The sequence below is a fragment of the Rhinoraja longicauda genome, chromosome 33, assembly GCF_053455715.1.
Source record: "Rhinoraja longicauda isolate Sanriku21f chromosome 33, sRhiLon1.1, whole genome shotgun sequence".
Lineage (NCBI taxonomy): Eukaryota > Metazoa > Chordata > Chondrichthyes > Rajiformes > Arhynchobatidae > Rhinoraja > Rhinoraja longicauda.
In genome coordinates, this window is record NC_135985.1 from 11,432,827 (window position 1) to 11,457,192 (window position 24,366).

A 24,366-nucleotide genomic window follows, 5' to 3' on the forward strand; every position below is an offset into this window, starting at 1 on the left:
AAATGAAACAATGGGAAAATCTTAAACTGTAGAAACATTTCAAATATTTTTCTTAATACTACATCGCATTAACTCAGTCAATCTGGTGATGGAAAATGGTTTTGCATTTGCAGGGGAGAATATGGACTGAAGGAATACACTGAAATCAAAACCGTGACTGTCAAAATCCAACAGAAGAATTCTTAAGAGAGCTTCGAGGCCAGACTTGGCCATGGACACAGTGAATCCTCTCATTTACCAGCAAGACAAACACACACAACAGTGGTTGTGCAGCATATGGTTGAAGCTTTATCTTATAAAATGTAAAAAAATATATACTAGTGAATGTATATGTACCACAAATACTGTGTATTTGAAGAAAATACAATAATCTCAGCAAATTCCCCCGCGTGCATTCATTACATGGTTCCCCTTTGATCAATTTTAGCCTTGAGTAATCTGTAGTTTGTGGGGCCTTGTCAGACCATGGACCCACACAACACTGGGAGCTGCCGGACAAATTCCTACTTCTTTCCACCGAGGTGGGACTTGCCACGGAGGGTAAACAATGCCTGTTGAAAATGAGAGTGTGTCCTCTGATGCCAGGTGGGTTGCTGGGAGCAGTCCAGAGGTAAGTGAGGGAGAGGTTAGAGGTCAGGAGGGCATCCATCACCTTTGCTCTTCCGTAAAAAGTGGGAGAAGCCGAAGCTCCACGCGAACAAAATCAAAACCTCCCAAGTGAGTCACTTGAACTTGGGGAAGATCTCCGAGTGGTTCAGTCGGCAGCCCAAATACCAACAACTAGTGGAGGTTTGCTTCAGTGCACTGGCCATTTCTCACAGACTCTGCCTACGATGACAAAGTTACTGAGAGCTGGAAGTCTGCTCAACACTATAGCGAGCTCAGCCTGGGAACTCAACTCCTCAACTCATGAAAGCCAATTGTTGTTCTTCGCTGGAAAAGACAAGGAGACCGAGTGATTCCGGTGCCAGGGAAGGGGTGTGTTGCAGGGAGGGAGATTTAGAAACATAGAAACATAGAAAATAGGTGCAGCAGTGGGCCATTCGGCCCTTCGAGCCAGCAACGTCATTCAATATGATCATGGCTGATCATCCAAAATCAGTACCTGTTCCTGCTTTCTCCCCATATCCCTTGATTCCATTAGCCCTAAGAGCTACATCTAACTCTCTCTTGAAAACATCGTTTAGGGTAGAACTGGACCCACCAGGGTTCAGCTGCCACCCATCTCCTGGAGATGTTGGAAGTTCTCCACCACACTGCATGACTGGGGTTGTGCTGGAGGCTGCATCTGCCCTTGCATCCCCATGTGTCCATTCTGAGTTTTTAAAGGCTGCAGCTTTGATTGGCAGCCTTGTGTTTGGTTGAAATGTACTTTTCCATAAAATTACAACCTGCAGCAGAGTAACGGGGTGGCTCAGCCTCGGCGTTGCACTGGTGAGCTTATGTTCCACCTGAGGCCCCTCTGCCGCTGCGGTGATTTCATGCTTCTTTCCCTTGCCATGCTGTGCTGACTAAAGATGTCTCTGTCACTGGGCCGGACAACTCCCTCTGGTCGCAAATGGATCAACCTAAAGAACTGAAGGTCGAGTCACCTTTTCGATCCGCAGCAAGTTCAAATGTCCCTGCCTGCTGCAGTCTCCCTGTTCTGATATCACTCTGAGACCGTATCCTTGCACTGTTTGCCGTCGATGGTGCAGGCGGGTTCTGAGGCTGGCTCTGGCTCTCCCATGTCAGGCCGCTCAGCCACAGAGTAACCGTGTGAAAGGCCGTTCACTGTGTGCAAAGATGCCCCACCGCTGGCCTGTACTCAAGCTCAGTGTGAGTCTGAGCTAAGACCTCTGCTTCTCACCTCACCCACACCTCACCTCAGTGTACGGACAGCATTCTTCTGCGTCTGATTGCAGGCAAGTGATAGTAAATTGTTGGCTTTTCTCCAGACGGCAAAGTGGTGGTAATGGGATACACATACTAATTATCACCAGGTTAAATAAAATCCAATAATTCCACCGTGCCCAGTCTCAGTAAGGTCGATTTTCCCGATTCATTGCACGCATAAACATAAGCAAACACTTAAGTGTTTCATGCACTGTTACTTCCAGCAAAGTATTCTCTGCTTGTACACTCCTGGAAAACCATCCAACCATCGTTTATTTATGGAGTTTCAATGAGCAGCCCATGTGTCATGCCACCAAACCCCAGGCCATACCTCACCAAGACATTGTCTTCTTGTGAACTTGTTCAGCAATTGTATTTTCCCACTCACCTCTGATGAGTACATTACAATTTGCAGCATTCACCTCTAAACAGCATTACAGAGGCTTAGAGCCAAACAGCACAGAAACAGGCCTCTCTGCTCAACTTGCCTATGCCAACCAAGCTGCCCCATCTATGCTAGTCCCACCTGCCTGCGTTCGGCCCGTATCCCTCTAAACCTATCCTGTCCATGTACCTGCCTAAATGTCTTTTGAATGTTGTTGTAATGAAAGTAGTGCACGATTCTATACTTTCTCCAAGGACAAGGCCAGCAAGGTTTATGTTAAAAAGATGATTCCCTCAGAAACATGCCACATCCTCTTTCAGTGTAGTCTGTGATATTGTCATGTTGGTGATTAAACATTGCTCTGCCACGTAGAATAAAACTCAGGCCTTGGAGGCGTTGGAAAGCTCAATGCCATTGAATGATGCATCCTAAGCAACACACAATAACCCAGTCAACCAACTCTGTGCCAGATACCAAGCATTAATTAAATCAATTGTTCTACTTGGGACATAACAATATACATCAACTCCCCTTATAAATTATTATGGACTAGGACTATGGCTTCTGTTGCTTGTGCTAATTGTGTATTCTAATCCCAACTATATGACTGTACTCTGCTTCTGAAATTGAATTTCTGCCACTGGGTCGCTGAACAACAAGGGTTAAGTAATGGGGCAACATGCAGCACATATAGGAAGAAAGCTTCTTCATCAACGCAGAACCTGAAATAAGAGCCCCCAAAAAATCACATAATGTATGATATGAAATGGGACAATACCAAAGTACTCAGAAACATGTTTCTGCTTTAAATAGATCACTTTTATTATTGATGATTTTATGTCAATGAGTATAGTCAGAGGACATTGCTCAATCCTATATTTTATCAAAAGATTTTGGGAAATAAGAGCAAGGTCCTCTATTCTATTGCACCTGCTCTGCCATTGAATGAATTTTTTTTGCCTAAATTGACACATTAACTCCTAATTCCAAGTCCACCGATTCTGTTGATGCTCCAAAATTGATCGCCCCAAGTATTACATACCCACAGCCACCCGGATAGAGAGCTTCTCATCACAGTCCTTAAGTGGGTGAACTCTTTCCTGATGCCCTGGCCTTGGTTCTAGACTCTCCAACTCTCACCATCTACCCGGCCAAACCATCTGAAAATCTCAATGAGGTTACCTTGCACCATCTCCAGAAAACCCAGATGTTAATAAGCAGGTTAACATGTCTATTAAAACAATGAACAGGGGAAATTTATGTAAATTCATAAGCATCTATCTGTTAATAAATCTGTGATTTAAAGGATATTGTGCTTTTGACATATTTTCTTGTTTTGCTATAATCACAAGGAATGTTAATCTAATATTTTATTTCATACCTTTCACTGCGTTCACATGAAAGTTGAGCATTAATTTTGCCAAGTTTCACCATTTGTGTCTTTTAGTTTCTCTATTTTAAGTCACCTATGGTTGATGTCACAAAAAAAGCAATAACATGTAAATCCGTAAACTTTTATACACTGATTGAATGACTGCAACTTTCTTTTTGTTAACTGTATTGCAGTTTTGAAATCATGTATATACAATTATGTACTATGAACATATAAATTTATTTTCTATGCTGTTTTTCATTAAAAAAAACCAAGATACATTTGGTATCGGAGTGTTAAAGTTATGTGAAAGCAATTCGACTAAAAAATGTGACAATGCTTTAGAGCAGAAACCAGTTGAGTTGTGTTGGTTGTGACTAATCCAATATAAATAGTCCTCTTGTGGGAGTTTGGACTCCAGTGTCTGATTGAAACCTCTTTCCCTTTATCCAAGCTGTGTACATTAAAGGAAGAGTGCAGCTTTGAATGTGGAGACTATTGTAGATATTATTAAATACAGAGCTTGGTGGTTAGATCTTCTTCCATCTCCCCTTCCCCCAAAACTATAATTCGATGAAAGTGTAATGGGTGCACTTAGTTCTGGCAACTGCATATCTAACACCCAGCTCTGAGCCCCTGTCACATTTAATCCCCACGAGCAACTTATGATTACATTTTCAGATAGGATCCTTCCCTCTGGCTAAATATTATTAATAGTTTTTATTGCAATGTATGAAAATCCATTAACTGCTCAATACCTTAACTTTTATCATGCTAGAAGTGAAGTGCAAATAATGTAAGCATAGAAAAGTCTGCATAAATATTTGGTTATTTGAGTATACCCAGAAATAGAACTGAACATTTTAGCAATTCATCCTGCAGCTAATAAAGGTTTGGTTTTGTTAAGATATCTGTGATCAGTCATTATTATTTTCAATGAGTTGTGAAATAGAAAATGTTTGCATGCCTGTTTGAATAGCAGATGTAATGAGATCAGAGCAATAATAATTTACCTGTGTGATTTGTTAAGAAAAGGCCTGTTGATCCTATTACGGTAATTGTGAATTGAAAAGTTATTGCAGTTCATCTTAATCCAGAGATTATTAAACTCCCCCGATGCTTCATCCAAATGTTTCCTAAGTACTCCCAGAGCTTCCACTTCCACCATACTTTGTGGATGCTTATATCACATAGTTTATCCTGTGCAAAGAATCAAAAGCCCGTTCCTCTTTGACACCTGTGTGCCCTGTTGTACTCTCGCAATTTAAAATAACTTATTAAGTTTACTTTATCTCAGCGATCTAACGCACTCTATAAAAACACACATCTAAAATCTGAGTTGTAGAAGATTATCCTCTGTTCTAAGGTCATACGATCATTAAGTGATAGGAGCGTAACTAGACCATTCGGCCCATCAAGTCTGCTCCGCCATTCAATCATGGCTGATCTATCTCTTCCTCCTAACCCCATAGTTCTGCCTTCATCCCATAGCCCCTGACACCCGTACTAAAAAATAATCTATCTACCTCTGCCTTAAAAATATCCATTGACGGCCTCCACAGCCTTCTGTAGCAAACAGTTCCATAGATTCACCACACTCTGACGAAAGAAATTCCTCCTCACCTCCTTCCTAAAGGAACATCCTTTAATTCTGAGGCTATGACCTCTAGTCCTAGATTCTCCCACTAGTGGAAACATCGAGTCTCGATGCAAACATTCTAGATGCTAAGCACACCACCTCTTTACATTGATGTTTAGTGCAGTGCAATAGGGATTGAATTTCCACCTTAGGTCTCTCCCTGTTTTTTCATAACAGACTCTGGAGCAGAAATCTCCGTTGCTCTTTCTGTTTCATTTGTTCTGCCTGCAGCATTTGAATGTTCCTCTTGAATCTTAAAGAAATGCAATATTCAAGGTGCAGTTTCACCAGAGTATTAAAAAACTTGATAACTCTTATTTTCTATTCATTTATTGTTGAATCGTTGGTTGACCGCAGCTCTACAAATGGCTGAACACGTTTGTGTTGATTTTCCTTGGAGCCCTGGGTCTCTTTAGAGGCAGATAACATGTTCCCAATGTTGGGGGAGTCCAGAACAAGGGGCCACAGTTTGAGAATAAGGGGTAGGCCATTTAGAACGGAGATGAGGAAGAACTTTTTCAGTCAGAGGGTGGTGAAGGTGTGGAATTCTCTGCCTCAGAAGGCAGTGGAGGCCAGTTCGTTGGATGCTTTCAAGAGAGAGCTGGATAGAGCTCTTAAGGATAGCGGAGTGAGGGGGTATGGGGAGAAGGCAGGAACGGGGTACTGATTGATAGTGATCAGCCATGATCGCATTGAATGGCGGTGCTGGCTCGAAGGGCTGAATGGCCTACTCCTGCACCTATTGTCTATTGTCTATTGTCTATTGTCTTTCAGTTTTGCATTGAACCAACAAACAATATATGTTGACACAAAGAACTGCAGGTGCTGGGATCTTGAGAAAAAAAGAAAATTCTGGAGGAACTCTGCGGGACAGGCAGCATCTCTGGAGGGCATGGATAGGCGACTTTTCTGGTTGGGACTATTCTTCAAGATTGATGGAGGAGAAAGCTGGAAGAGAGGTGGAGACAAAGTCAGGCAAGTGGTAGATGGGTGGACAAAGGTCAGAGAAATATAGGAGACAAAAGGCTGCGTGATATATAATGTTTTAATTAATGTGACACCATGACTTTGTGATGAAGTCCACACGTCCCTGTGAAAATGGCAGATGAATAAAGCAGTGATGGGGTGATGATGGTAATACTCAGTTATTCATTGGAAAGAGGCACCAGAGACCGCAGATGCTGGAATCTTGCGTAGAACACAAAGTGCTGGATGCTGAAGAAAGGTCCCGACCCAGGCTGTGAAATATGCGTATGAGTATATGATCCTTGCTATATGCAGCTTTATCTGGATTACATCCATAACACTGGCATCCCGCCACCTTGTGCAAATACCCCACTCTTCTGCAACGTATGACACTCATCACTTTAGATTCACTTTGCAACGAACATCTAAATCTCTTTGTAACAGAAGTCAAATAGGGAGGAAGCGGACTAAACATTCTCAGAGGCCTGGAATTCTCAGAGGCCTGTAATTGAAGGATGCAGGGGGAGTCAGCAGATTGCGAAGCATTCGGATCAGTGCTATAGAATCGGGATCACTGACCTCCCATTCACACTCAAACCCAGAAGACAGACTTTCACTTTTATTTACTCCTGACTGGGATCTTAAAACCCCATCTACATATGACTAGAATACAAAGCACTGGAGTAACTCAGCAAGTCAGGCAGCATCTCTGGAGGATATGATGGGCAACGTTTCAGGTCAAGACCCTTCTTCAGACTCCAGCACTTTGTGATCTAAGCAAGGTTCCAGCATGTGCAGTTCCTTACCTCTCCTACCAATACATAACTGCGTATTAACATCATCACCTCATTGCTGCTCAATTCATCTGCCCTCTTCACGAGGACTTGTGCTGGCTTCATCAGTAAGTCACGGTGTCACATTTAAAACTTATTACCACGTTCAAAGCTGAAATTTGTCCAGGCTCCACGAAATCAAAGGAAAATAATGCTGCACCGTTTTGTAGGTTCTGCGATTTGCATTGAATTTTCTCGAAAGAAAGCCTGAACAAAAAGAACCAAACTGGAGTATCTTGCCTTGGGTCTGTGTTCTGTGCAAGATCATTTCCTAAGCTGCTCATCCAGGCTGTCCAACGTGGTGTTAGACTTGCAGATTTATCCACCCTTTGGGACTCCACGCGCGTTTGGTTGTCAGCACTGACCGTGTGAGCTGCCATCTGTACTCACTTCCACAGATTTGGCCTAATTGAAGTCAGTGGAAGCAAATGTTGGGCGGCGAATGGATCGCTAAATGCAAACCTCTCCCCAATAGACTTGCTTTGATTCTTTCAAACCCACATGCTCACTTCCTCTGCAATCAGGAGTGTTCGGTGAACTTTTGTAACTTTGCGCCAAAACGTGGCGACGTTTGTGTACTGCCTAAGTGAGGTCTGCTACATGATTTTACCGGGTTGTACGCAAAACAAAGCATTGCACTCGACCGAGGTACATGTGACCATAAAAGTGCCATTGAATCAAGGATCACAATCTTGGCCTCAGCACCATACACATGTGATGCCATCTTTTTGTGCTATCTTTCTAACTCAGAATATGATTTGCCTTCTGTGATGGATCCACCACCATGCTCACAAGTCTCTTCCCAATTCCTCATCTTTCCTCCAAAATCAAATTCGCAAACGCATTTCAGCATTTCCCCGCTATCAACTCTCATTTTCCCGGATCAATGAATCGTTGAAAGCCAGGGCCAGGTTAAGCTAGTGCGGGGCCTGCAGGGCCCTCGGAAATGCAGGGCCTGTAGCATATGCTACTTTTGCTACTAGGTTAATCCGGCACTGTTGAAAGAACAATAAGGAAAATGATGAGACAGAAAAAATAAAGCTCGAGAAAAAAGAGAAGGCAGTGAGTGACTTCTCAAAGCCCGACCACCATCAACAGGCGTGTGGAAATATTTCCCCACTGCCTAGATGGGAGCAAATACAGCGACATTCGAGAAGCTTAAGATTGCTCAGAGCACAACAGTCCACTTGGTCAGTAGACCATTCATCTTCCAAAATATTCACTCCCTCCACCACTGCGTGGAGCGATGACGTGGAAAACCAAAATGCTTCTTGCAGGAGACATTATAGATTCCAACACGTGGAGATGGTATATGTTTTCCCTTGCAATTAGCATTGGTGGTTACTGTCACATGTACCAAGGTACTGTGAAAAACGTTATTTAGCGGTGCTGTCCAGGCAAACCATAGATGAGTACAGCAGGTAGGGTAAAAAGAGAAAATAAACAGAATGCAAAATAGTGTTATAGCTGCAGTTCAAGAACCACAACAAGATCGGCGGCACGGTGGCGCAGCGGTAGAGTTGCTGCCTTACAGTGAATGCAGCGCCGGAGACTCAGGTTCGATCCTGACTATGGGCGCCGTCTGTACGGAGTTTATACGTTCCCCCCGTGACCTGCGTGGGTTTTCTCCGAGATCTTCGGTTTCCTCCCTCACTCCAAAGACGTACAGGTATGTAGGTTAATTGGCTGGGCAAATGTAAAAATTGTCCCTAGTGGGTGTAGGATAGTGTTTGTGTGCGGGGATCGCCGAAGGGCCTGTTTCTGCGCTGTATCTCTAAATCTAAATCTAAATCGATTGAGAGATTAGGAAAACATCTGTAGCATTTGAGGTTAGTTCATGAGACTGATAACTGCTGAGAAGAAGCTTTCTTGAATCTAGTGGTGTGCCCTTTCAAGCTTTTTCACCTTCTACCCCACGGGAGAGGGGAAAGTAGAGAATGGCCAGAGTGTGACTGGTCCTTGATTATGTTGGCTGCTTTCCTGAGGCAGCGTGAAGTGTAGACGGAGTTGACTGAGGGGTGGGTTGGTGGGAGGGGGGGGGGGGGGGGGGGGGGAGGTGAGGCTGGTTTATGCGATGAACTGGGCTGCGTTCACAACTCTCTGCAATTTCTTGAGGTCTTGGGCAGAACAGCTGTCAAAGCAAGCTGCGATGCATCCAGATTGGATACTTTCTATGGTGCATCTGTTGAAATTGGCACAAGTCATTGGAGACACGAGATCCTTCCAGATTCTTCTACCCAGAGATGCTGCGTGCCCCACTGAGTTACTCCAGCATTTTGTGTCTATCATTGAAGACATGCCGAATTTACTTCCCTGACCCTAATAAGGAAGTAGAGTTGGCATCTCATTGGTGAGATCAGAGCCATGTGTTCCTTGTTCATCGTGACTGCCATGTTGTGAGCCCAGTTTATCCCAGCAGCCAAGATTGTGTGCAGTGCATATGTTGCAGTGCCATTAATAACGAAGCTGAAGCTGGCAAAACCTCAGAGATGTGCAGGTGAATTGTGCTCAGAGGTGGCCAGGCCACTTTCCCGACTGATGCAATTTCACCTGGGAATAATCACCAGTAGAACCTAATCCAGACAGAAACTGCTTTAACGCATGCTTTGCATGGGAGCGCTGGGCACTAATGGATCCAATTTCTAATCAACTACCTTTCCCCGTTCCTTTCAGTAAAACACATCCCTCAACTTATCCAACAAATCATCCGCCAACATTTCCGTCACCTACAACGGGAACCCACCACTGGCCATATCTTCCCATCCCCTCCCCTCTCTGCGTTCCGCAGAGACCGTTCCCTCCGTAACTTCCTGGTCCACTCGTCCCTTCCTACCCAAACCACCCCATCTCCGGGCACTTTCCCCTGCAACCACAGGAGATGCAACACCTGTCCCTTTACCTCCCCCCTCAACTCCATCCAAGGACCCAAACAGTCTTCCCAAGTGAGACAAAGGTTCACCTGCACCTCCTCCAACCTCATCTATTGCATCCGCTGCTCTAGATGTCAACTTATTTACATCGGCGAAACCAAGTGTAGGCTCGGCAATCGCTTCGCTCAACACCTCCGCATTGACCAAACTGATCTCCCGGTGGCCGAGCACTTCAACTCCCCCTCCCATTCCCAGTCTGACCTTTCTGTCATGGGCCTCCTCCAGTGCCATAGTGAGGCCCACCGGAAATTGGAGAAACAGCACCTCATATTTCGCCTGGGCAGCTTGCAGCCCAGTGGTATGAACATCGACTTCTCCAACTTTAGATAGTTCCTCTGTCCCTCTCTTCCCCTCCTCCTTCCCAGTTCTCCCTCTATCTTCCTGTCTCCACCTATATCCTTCCTTTGTCCCGCCCCCCTGACATCAGTCTGAAGAAGGGTCTCGACCCGAAACGTCACCCATTTCCATTGGGAAAAACGCTGAGAAGTAGGACGTCGAAGGTAGTTATCTCTGGACTGCTACCGGTACCTCGTGCTGGTGAGGCCAGGAACAGAGAGATAGAGGGTATGAATTTATGGCTGAGGGACTGGTGCAGAGAGCAGGGATTTAGATTTCTGGACCACTGGGATCTCTTCTGGGCTAGGGGTGACTTGTACAAAAGGGACGGGTTGCATCTTAACAGCAGGGGGACAAACATTCTGGCAGGCAGGTTTGCTAGTGTGACACCTGTGGCTTTAAACTAAGTAGTGGGGGGGAGGGGTTAACAAATTGTGAATATGAAGATGAGGTAAAAGGGAATACAGGAGATATTGCAAAAGACTCTCGGGAGAATGGGAACAGAAGTTCTAGAGCGGAAAAGAAATTAAGGGCAGGGCCAATTGTGAACGATGTGAGAGGGGAGGTAAATACAGAAGTTAAAGTGTTGTACTTAAATGCGCGTAGTATAAAAAATAAAGTGGATGAGCTTGAGGCTCAGTTAGTCATGGGCAAGTATGATGTTGTAGGGATCACTGAGACATGGCTACAAGAGGACCAGGGCTGGGAACTGAATATTCAGGGGTACACAACGTATAGAAAAGACAGACAGGTGGGCAGAGGGGGTGGGGTTGCTCTGATGGTAAGGAATGATATTCATTCCCTTGCAAGGGGTGACATAGAATCAGGAGATGTTGAATCAGTATGGATAGAAATGAGAAATTGTAAGGGTAAAAAGACCCTAATGGGAGTTATCTATAGGCCCCCAAACAGTAGCCTCGACTTAGGGTGCAAGTTAAATCAGGAGATAAAATTGGCGTGTCAAAAATGTAATGCTACGGTGGTTATGGGAGATTTCAACATGCAGGTAGACTGGGAAAATCAGGTTGGAAATGGACCCCAGGAAAGAGAGTTTGTAGAGTGCCTTCGAGATGGATTCTTAGAACAGCTTGTACTGGAGCCTACCAGGGAGAAGGCAATTCTGGATTTAGTGTTGTGTAATGATCCTGATCTGATAAGGGGACTAGAGGTAAAAGAGCCATTAGGAGGCAGTGATCACAACATGATAAGTTTTACTCTGCAAATGGAAAGGCAGAAGGGAAAATCGGAAGTGTCGGTATTACAGTATAGCAAAGGGGATTACAGAGGCATGAAGCGGGAGCTGGCCAAAATTGATTGGAAGGAGGCCCTAGCAGGGAAGACGGTAGAACAGCAATGGCAGGTATTCCTGGGAATAATGCAGAGGTTGCAGGATCAATTTATTCCAAAGAGGTGGAAAGACTCTAAGGGGAGTAAGAGACACCTGTGGCTGACAAGGGAAGTCAGGGACAGCATAAAAATTAAGGAGAGGAAGTATAACATAGCAAAGAAGAGTGGGAAGACAGAGGATTGGGACTCTTTTAAAAAGCAACAAAAGTTAACTAAAAAGGCAATACGAGGAGAAAAGATGAGGTACGAGGGTAAACTAGCCAATAATATAAAGGAGGATAGCAAAAGTTTTTTTAGGTACGTGAAGAGGAAAAAAATAGTCAAGGCAAATGTGGGTCCCTTGAAGACAGAAGCAGGGGAATTTATTATGGGGAACAAAGAAATGGCAGACGAGTTAAACCGTTACTTTGGATCTGTCTTCACTGAGGAAGATACACACAATCTCCCAAATGTTCTAGGGGCCGGAGAACCTAGAGTGATGGAGGAACTGAAGGAAATCCACATTAGGCAGGAAATGGTTTTGGGTAGACTGATGGGACTGAAGGCTGATAAATCCCCAGGGCCTGATGGTCTGCATCCCAGGGTACTTAAGGAGGTGGCTCTAGAAATAGTGGAAGCATTGGAGATCATTTTTCAATGTTCTATAGATTCAGGATCAGTTCCTGTGGATTGGAGAATAGCAAATGTTATCCCACTTTTTAAGAAAGGAGGGAGAGAGAAAACGGGTAATTATAGACCAGTTAGTCTGACATCAGTGGTGGGGAAAATGCTGGAGTCAATTATAAAAGACGAAATTGCTGAGCATTTGGATAGCAGTAACGGGATCATTCCGAGTCAGCATGGATTTACGAAGGGGAAATCATGCTTGACAAATCTACTGGAATTTTTTGAGGATGTAACTAGGAAAATTGACAGGGGAGAGTCAGTGGATGTGGTGTACCTCGACTTTCAGAAAGCCTTCGACAAGGTCCCACATAGGAGATTAGTGGGCAAAATTAGGGCACATGGTATTGGGGGTAGGGTACTGACATGGATAGAAAATTGGTTAACAGACAGAAAGCAAAGAGTGGGGATAAATGGGTCCCTTTCGGAATGGCAGGCAGTGACCAGTGGGGTACCGCAAGGTTCGGTGCTGGGACCCCAGCTATTTACGATATACATTAATGACTTAGACGAAGGGATTAAAAGTACCATTAGCAAATTTGCAGATGATACTAAGTTGGGGGGTAGTGTGAATTGTGAGGAAGATGCAATAAGGCTGCAGGGTGACTTGGACAGGTTGTGTGAGTGGGCGGATACATGGCAGATGCAGTTTAATGTAGATAAGTGTGAGGTTATTCACTTTGGAAGTAAGAATAGAAAGGCAGATTATTATCTGAATGGTGTCAAGTTAGGAGGAGGGGGAGTTCAACGAGATCTGGGTGTCCTAGTGCATCAGTCAATGAAAGGAAGCATGCAGGTTCAGCAGGCAGTGAAGAAAGCCAATGGAATGTTGGCCTTCGTAACAAGAGGAGTTGAGTATAGGAGCAAAGAGGTCCTTCTACAGTTGTACCGGGCCCTGGTGAGACCGCACCTGGAGTACTGTGTGCAGTTTTGGTCTCCAAATTTGAGGAAGGATATTCTTGCTATGGAGGGCGTGCAGCGTAGGTTCACTAGATTAATTCCCGGAATGGCGGGATTGTCGTATGTTGAAAGGCTGGAGCGATTGGGCTTGTATACACTGGAATTTAGAAGGATGAGGGGGGATCTTATTGAAACATATAAGATAATTAGGGGATTGGACACATTAGAGGCAGATAACATGTTCCCAATGTTGGGGGAGTCCAGAACAAGGGGCCACAGTTTGAGAATAAGGGGTAGGCCATTTAAAACGGAGATGAGGAAGAACTTTTTCAGTCAGAGGGTGGTGAAGGTGTGGAATTCTCTGCCTCAGAAGGCAGTGGAGGCCAGTTCGTTGGATGCTTTCAAGAGAGAGCTGGATAGAGCTCTTAAGGATAGCGGAGTGAGGGGGTATGGGGAGAAGGCAGGAACGGGGTACTGATTGATAGTGATCAGCCATGATCGCATTGAATGGCGGTGCTGGCTCGAAGGGCTGAATGGCCTACTCCTGCACCTATTGTCTATTGTCTATTGTCTATTGTCTATCCCGAGATGCTGCCTGACCTGCTGAGTTACTCCAGCATTTTGTGAATAAATTCCCTCAACTTTGCTCACCTTGGATTGCCACTGCCTTTTACGTCTGTGCCTGAATTCGCCGCCTCTGACCTTCTGCAGTCTCTGACTTTCCCCTCGCTTTTCGCCCCTCCCTTTAATTCACGTTACAAATCAATGTTAGATGGAGTTTAATGCTGATAAGTGTGAGGTGCTGCATTTTGGTAGGACAAATCAAAATAGGACGTACAGGGTAAATGGTAGGGAATTGAGGAATGCAGTGGAACAGAGGGATCTGGGAATAACTGTGCATTGTTCCCTGAAGGTGGAATCTCATGTGGATAGGGTGGTGAAGAAGGCGTTTGGTATGCTTGCCTTTATAAATCAGAGCATCGAGTATAGAAGTTGGGATGTAATGTTAAAATTATACAGGCATTGGTGAGGCCGAATCTGGAGTATGGTGTGCAGTTCTGGTCGCCAAATTATAGGAAGGATGGCGACAAAATGGAGAGGGTACAGAGGAGATTTACTAGAATGTTGCCTGGGTTTCAGCACTTAAGCTACAGAGAGAGGTTGAACAGGTTGGGTCTTTATTCTTTGGAGCGTAGAAGGTTGAGGAGGAACTTGATAGAGGTTTTTAAAATTTTGAGAGGGACGGACAGAGTTGACGTTGGTAGGCTTTTCCCTTTGAGAGTGGGGAAGATTCCAACAAGGGGACATAGCTTCAGAATTGAGGGACAAAAGTTTAGGGGTAACATGAGGGGTAACTTCTTTACTCAGAGGGTGGTGGCTGTATGGAATGGGCTTCCGGTGGAAGTGGTGGAGGCTGGCTCGATTTTATTATTTAAGAGTAAATTGGATAGGTATATGGATGGGAGGGGATTGGAGGGTTATGGTCTGAGTGCAGGTAGATGAGACTAGGTCAGGGAGAGTGGTCGGCGTGGACTGGTACGGCCGAACGGGCCTGTTTCCGTGCTGTAGTTGTTATATGGTTATATGGTTATATGGTTAATGTCATTTGTTATTTGGCCGTGCCTAAATCATGTGCATAAACGGTGAACGGGACATATACGCACGGCTCCCTCAAGCACGTGGGCGAACATGAGCCGCAATGGAAACACAAATTTATTTCCCTCCCTCACTCCCCATCCTTTGGTCGTCTCATGTGACATTCCTTTCGAAAGCTCGTCTTCGCTTGTGCTTCTCTTGGACAGACATTTATCAAATTCCTTTCGAAAGTGCACATAAACAATATTCACCACATTCCCCATACCTCTGCACACTGTGATTTCCTTTACAAATCCACACGGACTGGTCCTGATTAGCCAATGCCTTTCCAAGAATTCATTAAGAGCAATGTGTTGGCACACACCCAGGGAGCTGCTGTGCATCAAGCACCAGCTCACTGACTTATTGGGCACCTAGACCTGGGGCTTAATGTGTGCCCTCTGCACACAACACATAACAACACTGAGCCTACCTCAGGCTCTGCGCAAAACCTTGGTCTAAATGATAAGTCCTTCCAATTATTCGACCAAGAGGTACGAGGAGTACCAATGTAAAACAGATGGCGATCGGGAAGCCTGCCTCCTTCAGTTAGATTCTTGTTAAAGTTACATTGTTGTTATTGTTGTATCTCTTAGCAACTGGTGGTGTTTGCATTTGTTAGACCAAGTTATGGAAAGTTGTTGGATTGTATTTTCAATGCGACTTGCAGCTGTCCTGTAGCCCGTCTAGTGATGGCAAACTCTTTAGCGTTCAGCCACGGGATATTTCTGCTCACTTGTGTGGGGACCGATGAGAAGGCCGTTGCTTAGCACTTCCAGCCACTTCATTGCACACCTTTACACTGACCCTCACCTGTCAAAGCCCAGTGTGTCCGCCTGCATTCTGTCAGTAATTTTCTGGCACGGAGACTCCTGAGGGAAGTTGGCACAGTGGCACAGCTGGTAGAGCTGCTGTCCCACAGCACCTTCGACTCAGGTTCGATCCTGATCTTGGGTGCTGTCTGTGTGGAGTTTGCACGTCCTCCCTGTGACTGCGTGGATTGCCTCCGGGTGCTCCGATTTCCTCCCACATCCCGAAGACGTGCATGTTTGTAGTGTAATTAGCCACTGTAAATTGCCCCGAGAGGGTAAGGAGTGGATGTGAAAGTGGAATAACATCGAACCAGCGATGGTTGGCATTGACTCGGTGGGCCGAAGGGCCAGTTTCCAGGCTGTTCCTTGCAGTCGGTCAATCAATATAAAAAAGGATGGATATGAGAGCATTTCTAGCAGAAGATGTTTCTGCTCAATGCTTGCCAAAGCCTCGAGCATTTTTACAGAGCATGCCCCTTCCCAGGCAAGCACAGGGGGCCTCAGTCACACTTTCCAATCATGTCAGAGTTAACTGGTGCAGGTCTGCACTTTAGAATAAGGAGTAGGCCATTAAGAATAAGGAGTAGGCCATTAAGAATAAGGGGTAGGCCATTAAGAATAAGGGGTAGGCCATTAAGAATAAGGGGTAGGCCGTTAAGAATAAGGGGTAGGCTAAGAATAAGGGGTAGGCCATTAAGAATAAGGGGTAGGCCATTAAGAATAAGGGATAAGCCATTAAGAATAAAGGGTAGGCCATTAAGAATAAGGGATAGGCCATTAAGAATATGTATGGGGTAGGCCATTAAGAATAAGGGATAGGCCATTAAGAATAAGGGGTAGGCCATTAAGAATAAGGGGTAGGCCATTAAGAATAAGGGGTAGGCCATTAAGAATAAGGGGTAGGCCATTAAGAATAAGGGGTAGGCCATTAAGAATAAGGGGTAGGCCATTTAGGACTGAGATGAGGAAAAACTTTTTGTTTTTCAGCCAGAGAGTTGTGAATCTATTGAATTCTCTGCCACAGAAGGTAGTGGAAGCCAATTCATTGGATGTTTTCAAGAGAGAGTTAGATTTAGCTCTTAGGGCTAACGGAATCAAGGAATATGGGGAGAGAGCAGGGACGGAGTACTGATTCTGGATGATCAGCCGTGATCATATTGAATGGCGGTGCTGGCTCAAAGGACGAGTGGCCCACTCCTGCACCTATTTTCTATGTTTGTCCAAGGGTCAGCCGGCAGCACTTTGAGTCTGAGGCAGATTCCAACAAATGTGAGACACACAGATGGAAGGTGGGAACTGGTTGTTAGTCACTTCCTCTCCCCACCCCCTCAGGGCTGTTGCACCACTCGGTGACAGTGGCTGGAGTGCCACCTACATCCACATTCCCACCTTCCACTCTTTGCATCTGTTCCAAAATTAACATTCACACCAACATCAAGAGCACTTGCAGAAGAGGTGCCGGCCTCCCCTTGTCACCTTGGCACCATCTGACCAAGTGCGGCATCCTGAAGCCGCTGGCGCAGTGGGTAGAGCTGCTGCCTCACAGCTCCAGGGACCCCGGTTCATTCCTGACCTCGGGGGTGATGTCCGTGTGGAGTTTGCACGTTCTCCCTGTGATTGCGTGGGTTTCCACCGGGTGCTCCAGTTTCCGCCCACATCCCAAAGACGTGCAGGTCGGTGGGTTAATTGGTCCTCTGCAAACTGTCCCCACTGTGTGGGTGAATAGTAGAATCTGGAGAGAGATGATGGGATACTGGGATAATAAAACGGGATTGGTGCAGGATTAGTGTAAATGGGGGGCTCATGTTGTCGAACTCCCCGTGGTGAGCCCTGTCAACTGACCTCAGTCAGGCGAACGACAACAAACAGAGACAGCAGAAGCAGAAGCAGCATCATAACTTCTGCTGGCTCAAATGCAAGAAGAAGTGTAAATGGGTGGTTGATGATCAGCATAGACTCGGTGGGCCAAATGGCCTGTTTCTGCATTGTATGACTCTGTGATTCTATTCTCTGTGTGCCAAAGGGAAGGAAACTCCATTAGTTGAAGACATACCCTGCACAAGGATGATGGCTGTCTTTGCGGAAGGTCTATCGTGCCAGCACCTGGTCACCTACTACAGGAAGAACTACCGTAATGGCCTACTTTCCAATCACGCTCCTCAGGAAATGGAGCACCCCATGCCTTATGCATTAGAGGCACCCTTCTACCAGTAGTTGATAAGCGGCAAAATTCATCCCTCAAGTGAATTTTAGAAAGAGGAAATGAGCACATTTACCGAGACATAGAATTGACAATATACCTGGTTCAACCTGCAGGCATGGTTGGTTTAGTTTAGTTTACAAGGCGGAAACAGGCTCTTCGGCCCACCAAGTCCGCGCCAACCAGTGATCCGCGCTAACCAGTGAACCAGTGGGACCCTATCCTACACACACGAGGGACAATTTACAATTTTACCAAAACCAATTAACCTACAAACCTGCACATCTTTGGAGTGTGGGAGGAAACTAGAGCACTCGGAGAAAGCCCACACAGGTCACGGGGAGAATGTACAAACTCCGTACAGACAGCACCCGTGGCAGGATCAAACCTAGGTCTCTGGCACTGTAAGGCAGCAACTCTACCACCGTCCCACTGTGCCGCCCTCTGCCATGGTTGTCTAGCCCACAGACCTCAAACCTTGCCGAAGCTATTGCTCTGGCTATTGTCTGAAGAAAGGTCATGACCTAAAATGTCGTTGGTTTATTTCCCTCCACAGATGCTGCCTGACCTTCCGAGTTCCTCCAACAGTTTGCTGTTTTTCTCTCTATCCTGCTTATTTATATATCCTCATTCTTGTGCGCTCACCATGGCAGACGCGTTTTTCTCACTTACCCCGTGAATGGTACGTTGGTGACCTGGTCTACCCACTCTTATTAGCCGTATATAACCGAGCATGCGAAAACGACAGGACAGCTCAGCGCACCATTTAATGTAATCACAAAATGCTGGAGTAACTCAGCGGGTCAGGCAGCATCTCAGGAGAGAAGGAATGGGTGACGTTTCGGGTCGAGAACCTTCTTCAATGTCACTGCAGCCAGGAATTGCTACACATTTGAAAGTCAACCATCAGAGAGACAACGTTCTACTCTCTTCCCGATGGATCAAAGACAAAGACTGGGACTCGAGCAGAAATTCATTGCTTGTGCTAAACACGCCATGCAGTCATGGCTGCACACTGCACCTCACCATTGAAACTCGCTTCCACTAAATCAGCTTCAGTACTTCAGAAGTACTATACAAATCGGCAACCAATTCTATACTGAGCAAAATAAAACAATAGACATAGGAGCAGTATTAGTCTATTTGGCCCTTCGTGATTTGATCATGGCTGACCTTTTTTTCCCTCTCAATCCCATTCTTCTGCCTTCTCACCGTAACCTTTGACGCCTTTACTAATCAAGAACCTATCAATCTCCGCTTTAAAATGCCCAATGATTTGGCCTCCACTGCCATCTATGGCAATTAATTCCACAGATTCACCACCCTCAGGCTACAGAAATTCCTCCTTAAACAAGAAATTCAAAAATGTCTGACTTTCCTTCATAACACGTTCTCCTCTGTTAAAAGACTGACTTTCAATTGAGTTAATGGTTTGGTGTAAGTCTCTCTGCGTGCTTCTTGCTCCACGATAGAAAAAAAGTTATCAAAACAAACCATACCGTCATTGCACAAATAAATATCCCGTTTGGCAATAATTCCATAAATCAGACTATTGTTCCTGGGATAGACACAAAAAGCTGGAGTAACTCAGCGGGTCAGGCAGCATCTCTGGAGGGAAGGAATAGGTGACGTTCCGGGTCGAGGCCCTTCCTCAGGCATCAGCATGATGACATCACAGGAAAAACATGCTTCCCTGCAAACTTCATGATCCCATTCCAAATCCTACACATTCTGCAAGGTAATCCTGGAACCATTTAGCATGCTGACCTTCAGAAGATTAGTGACTCCTCATTAATTATAACAAAAGGCACAGAAGATACTCTGTTTATTTTGTGAAATATTCTGCAGTGAGCGTGCGGTGTTGATACAGTAAAAAAATAAAAAATGTATTAAGACTGATGTCTCCAATGTTATGAGATGGGATATTAACAACACAGCACAGATCTACACATCAAATGAATGGTAGGCACGGGGAGCATGGGAAAGGGTGCCTCAAACTGCATGTGTTCCACTCACTAGTCATCTTCAGTGCTTTCACAGATTGAGCTGGGGACCGGCCAGATTTTCAATACAGGAAGCTCTGTCATGACTGAATTGCACCTTTGAAGTGTAAATCGCCAAGATAATTTTTCTTGAGGAAGCATTTCTGTTAAATTCATGCATGAGAAGTGGTTTGACTGGCTACAGATGCATCGAGGAGCATGAGATTCATTTATTTAGTCTGCGACTGTAATTTTGATTCAGCTGCTGTTTATATTTGAACTGATCCAATCCAGTACTGGCAAAATACACAGGCAATAATGGGGATTTTTGAAAATCCAGTTTAGTTTAATTTTTACTTTTCTCTCAGACTTCCTTTTTTTTTAATGTTCTTGCCTTTTAAATCTCATTATTGGAAACTTCAATGTAATTGCTTTGTTAAAAGTTGTTTAGGTATAAGAAATTATTTGAAGGGAGTGTTAATACCTTTGACTTCACAGGAACAAACCTCCAATTAAAATAAATAGGTTTTGGGGTGAGAGTTTAAAGAGCAACCTCTTCATTCACGACAAATAGATTAATGAACAATAAATATATCTGCCATGGAGATTCCAAGTATTTAAAGGCACAGTTCTCACGTAGGGTGTGAGTCAGAAGAGTGGAGGCCAAGTCAGGCTACCATCCATCCTGGTCTCGGCAAAGTGGGGTCACTATGTTTTAAGGGATTGGAATCAAGATGGGTTGTGGCATTGGAACGGCAAGGAACAGAATCATGAAGGGGCCAGTGTGGGTCCTTGGGTAGGTGATTGAGAGATGAGCCAGGAAGGTACCAGCAGCTATCCTGTAGTTGGGCCCCAATTGCCTTAAGGGAATTTGATCCAAGGAGAGGCACCGCTGGACTTCAGCTGGTGTCCTCTGCACCAGCTACAATCAGAACCCACAGGAAGGCTGCAGCAAACCCCAGGGGCAATGTTAAATGTATAATAAATAAGGAGGCCCTGTTTTCTTTAGCAGAATGGTCAAAAACCAGAGCAGGGACATAGATTTAAAATCATTTGTACACGTATGGGAGGGGAAAGGGCGAGAAGGTTTCTCACCCAGAGCTTGGCAGGGTTCTGGCACTCACTGTGTGAAAGGGTAGTGGGTGCTACCCTTCGCATTTAAATGGGCTCCAGAAATGGGCTACAGACCCAGCATTGCAAGATGAAAGGCGGCGAGCATCTCTGGGCCAACACAGACATGATGGGCCAAGTGACCTCCGTCTGTGCGGCAGGGCTTCTGCAATCCTATGATTCATTGTCTGGTTTCAGTCAGGCAGGCGAGTAAAAAACACACTTGCGGAGCTGATCAAGATGACAAAGTGAGGAACAGTGGTGCAGCTAGTAGAGCCACTGCCTCATTGTGCCACTGACTCCACATTCATCCTTGACCTCGGGCACTGTCTGTGTGGAGTTTGCATGTTTTCCCTGTGACCATGTGGATTTTCCCCTGCTGCTCACTTTTCATTCCATATCCTTTATTAGATTAAATGGTCACTGTAAATTACTCTTGTGTGTGGGAGCTGATGAGAATGTGAAGAGAATGGAATGGGTTAGGGTAGGATGAGTGTAAAAATGGATGAAGGGATTGGGTAGGTCGCAGGGCCAGTTTCTCTGCTCTTTCTCTCTATGAATCCATTAAATTATTTTACATTCTCTGCAAATGTTCTCAAAATAGAGAGCCATCCATCATCACCTAATGTCCAGAGGCCTATTGGTGGGGGCTTTCATCCCACCCCCACCTAGTCCTTCCATCCAAAGAAGGGTCCCGACCCTAAACATTGTCTGTCCATTCCTCTTCCACAGATGCTGCCTGACTCGCTGAGTACCTCCAGCACTTTGTGTTTTTGCTCAAGATTTCAGCATCTGCAGTTTCTCGAGTCTCTGGCTTGTTCTTCTGGTTTTTATTGCCATCAGGTCGGAATTTCCAGCAGTTCTTCACCTAGGGTTTTCACTTTCCAGAGTCACTAATCCCCATTGCACGATAGGGGCCACATTGCTCCTGTAATTCACCCTCACGAGGAGTAACATAAAACACGGCACATAAAGCGCATAATTACAAACATAAAAAAATAGGAAAGCCAGATTATTTAACTGACAGATGCCTCATTGGGAAAATGTGATGAATGGGTGTCTGCGCTGCCGATGGAATATAACACATCCATGTCTTCTCACTTTTCAAAAGGAGCATATTAAGCCTTTGTGAGGCTTTTGTTGTGTGACTTTGAATCATGAATGGAGCCACAGACAAAATGATTTGAGGTTTGCACCAGCTTTATTAGTGATCTAAAAAGCCCTGCTGTGAGCGCGGTGCAAATGGCAGCTTGATTCTCTGTATCACAGCACTACCTGAACCAAATGGTAGCGCGGTGAGACTGGGTGCCAGCAGTCGCAGAGATTCATGGCAGCACCACATCCACCTAACAGGAAACAAGGCTCAGATTATTCCAAACTTGTTCCAAAATTCTGTTTCGGAAAAGGAAATGCAAATTTTCCCTTCAGCTTTGAGTTTTCTATAGATGCGAGGAGTGATTCGATTTAAAGCGAATTCCTGACGTTTTGGTGCACAAGACACCAACCTGTCCAATCCTTGTGATGAAACCATGACAAGGTGAATTCCAGTTCCCCTGGATTGAACTCCACCCAAAACACTAGCCGTGGTGAGGAAAGTGATGGGGAAAGGACAAAGCTGTTCCTGAGGGTTGGTGAGTAGTCCCGCGTTCCCTGCTGTTTACACTTTTTATAAACAGTGTTAAGTGAAATACTTTCAGTGATATAAATTATGTTTATGACACCAAGTTGATACCAAGACATAAACCTCATTCAACGCTCAGGCCTCTTAAGTAAATGGAGGGGGGAAAGAATGGCAAATGGATTTAATGTAGATAATTGTTAAGTTGTGCATATTTAAACAGGAATGGCAAACATGTATATATGATGAAAGTGTACCCTTTTGATAAGATGGCTGTCGTTGCTATCTAAAAGGTTCAATGTGAAGTTAAATAAATATCAAGACCCTGTATACGTACACAAAGAGAATGACCACCTATTCTACCAAAACCTGTCCTGGCTTCTGTACCAGCCATTCACTGGGGTCCACAGGGCTATTCCACACACAGCAATGTAACATGCACACATAAGGAAGCAGAGGTATTTGGCATATGTCACTCATCTCATCTAGTGCATAATGTGGAAATGTGTTCATTGCAAGGAATCCTATGCACATCCTTCAAGTAACAAACCTGCACAATAAAACTTCTGTTTGTACACCTTGGCAGGACAATAATTTTATCCAAATGGTGAGAAATTGTAGAGGCGTGTGTGCAAATGAAGCAAATGAGTCGGGAAGGTTTTGAAAGTCATTGTTATTGGGAGGGGAAGTGAATACAAAGGAGAGAGGTAATGCTTCAGGGGTGTGGGCATTGTTAAGGCCAGATATACAGTACCATGTACCATGGTCTCTGTATTCAAGGAAATGTATCCATGTGTTGAAAGCAGATCAGGGACGGTCTACTGGGCTGAGTAGTTTGTTTTATATGACAAGGTTGAACAGGCTAGGCAGCAGAGTTTTAAGAATACAGTAAAATTGCTCTCCAGCAAATTTCACATGAGAACGTATTATCCAACTGCCATTTAAATAATGTGTAGGAAGAAACTTCAGATGCTGGTTTAAATCGAAGATATACACAAAATGCTGGAGTAACTCAGTGGGGCAGGCAGCATCTCTGGAGAGAAGGAATGGCTGACGTTTTGGGTCGAGCCTGACCCGCTGAGTTACTCCAGCATTTTGTGTCAGTCATCTAAATAAACTCTATTAAAAGCTCTCATTAAAGTCTGTCCCCACTGATTTGTGCTAAGTTTGGATATATACCATATTGGGTATTGTACTCTACTTCCGAAAGTCAGTTTCATTGATGTTGTTGTAGGGGATTTCAGAAATGGTGTACTATTAGTATGTGTCCACATTTAGCACAAAAAGCCAACGATATTTTTTTACAGAAAACCAACTGAACTATCATCCATTAATCAGGCCACTTTATTCAACCATTGAGGCAAATCTTCAATTTCCTGAAGAGACCTAGTATTTTCTAATGTGTAGGAAGGAACTGCAGATGTTGGTTTAAACTGAAGAAAGGCACAAAAAGCTGGGGTAAGCCATCGGGGCAGGCAGCATCTCTGGAAAGAAGGAATCGGTGACGTTTCGGGTCAAGACCCTTCTTCAGGCATTTTCTAATAACTGCCTGTTCCTCTTCAAACCATCTTAGAACACTTTTCTTTCAATACTTTTACCATCTTTTTTCCAACTGTTGCCAAATAACAACATAAAACATCAGGATCTAATTTCTTTCCCCTTTTAAATATTGTCAAAAACATTTCTCTGTTCAATATATTAGATGTGTCCCAGACCATGAGCAAGTAGTTGTATGAACACAAGACTTGTTTAAGGCATCACCA

General features: G+C 44.7%; 2 protein-coding genes across 2 annotated transcripts in view; one reads left to right on the forward strand and one right to left on the reverse strand.

Moving 5' to 3' along the window:
• aldh1a2 (aldehyde dehydrogenase 1 family, member A2) overlaps window positions 1-5,529 on the forward strand; it is an 80,785-nt gene extending 75,256 nt beyond the window's left edge. The window contains exon 13 of the mRNA XM_078427391.1: window positions 114-5,529. Coding sequence (XP_078283517.1) covers window positions 114-186 — 73 coding nt within the window. The 3' untranslated portion in view covers window positions 187-5,529. The remainder of the gene's footprint in view (window positions 1-113) is intronic.
• Window positions 1-24,366, reverse strand: part of polr2m (RNA polymerase II subunit M) — a 126,031-nt gene that overhangs the window by 11,256 nt on the left and 90,409 nt on the right. The window lies entirely within an intron of this gene.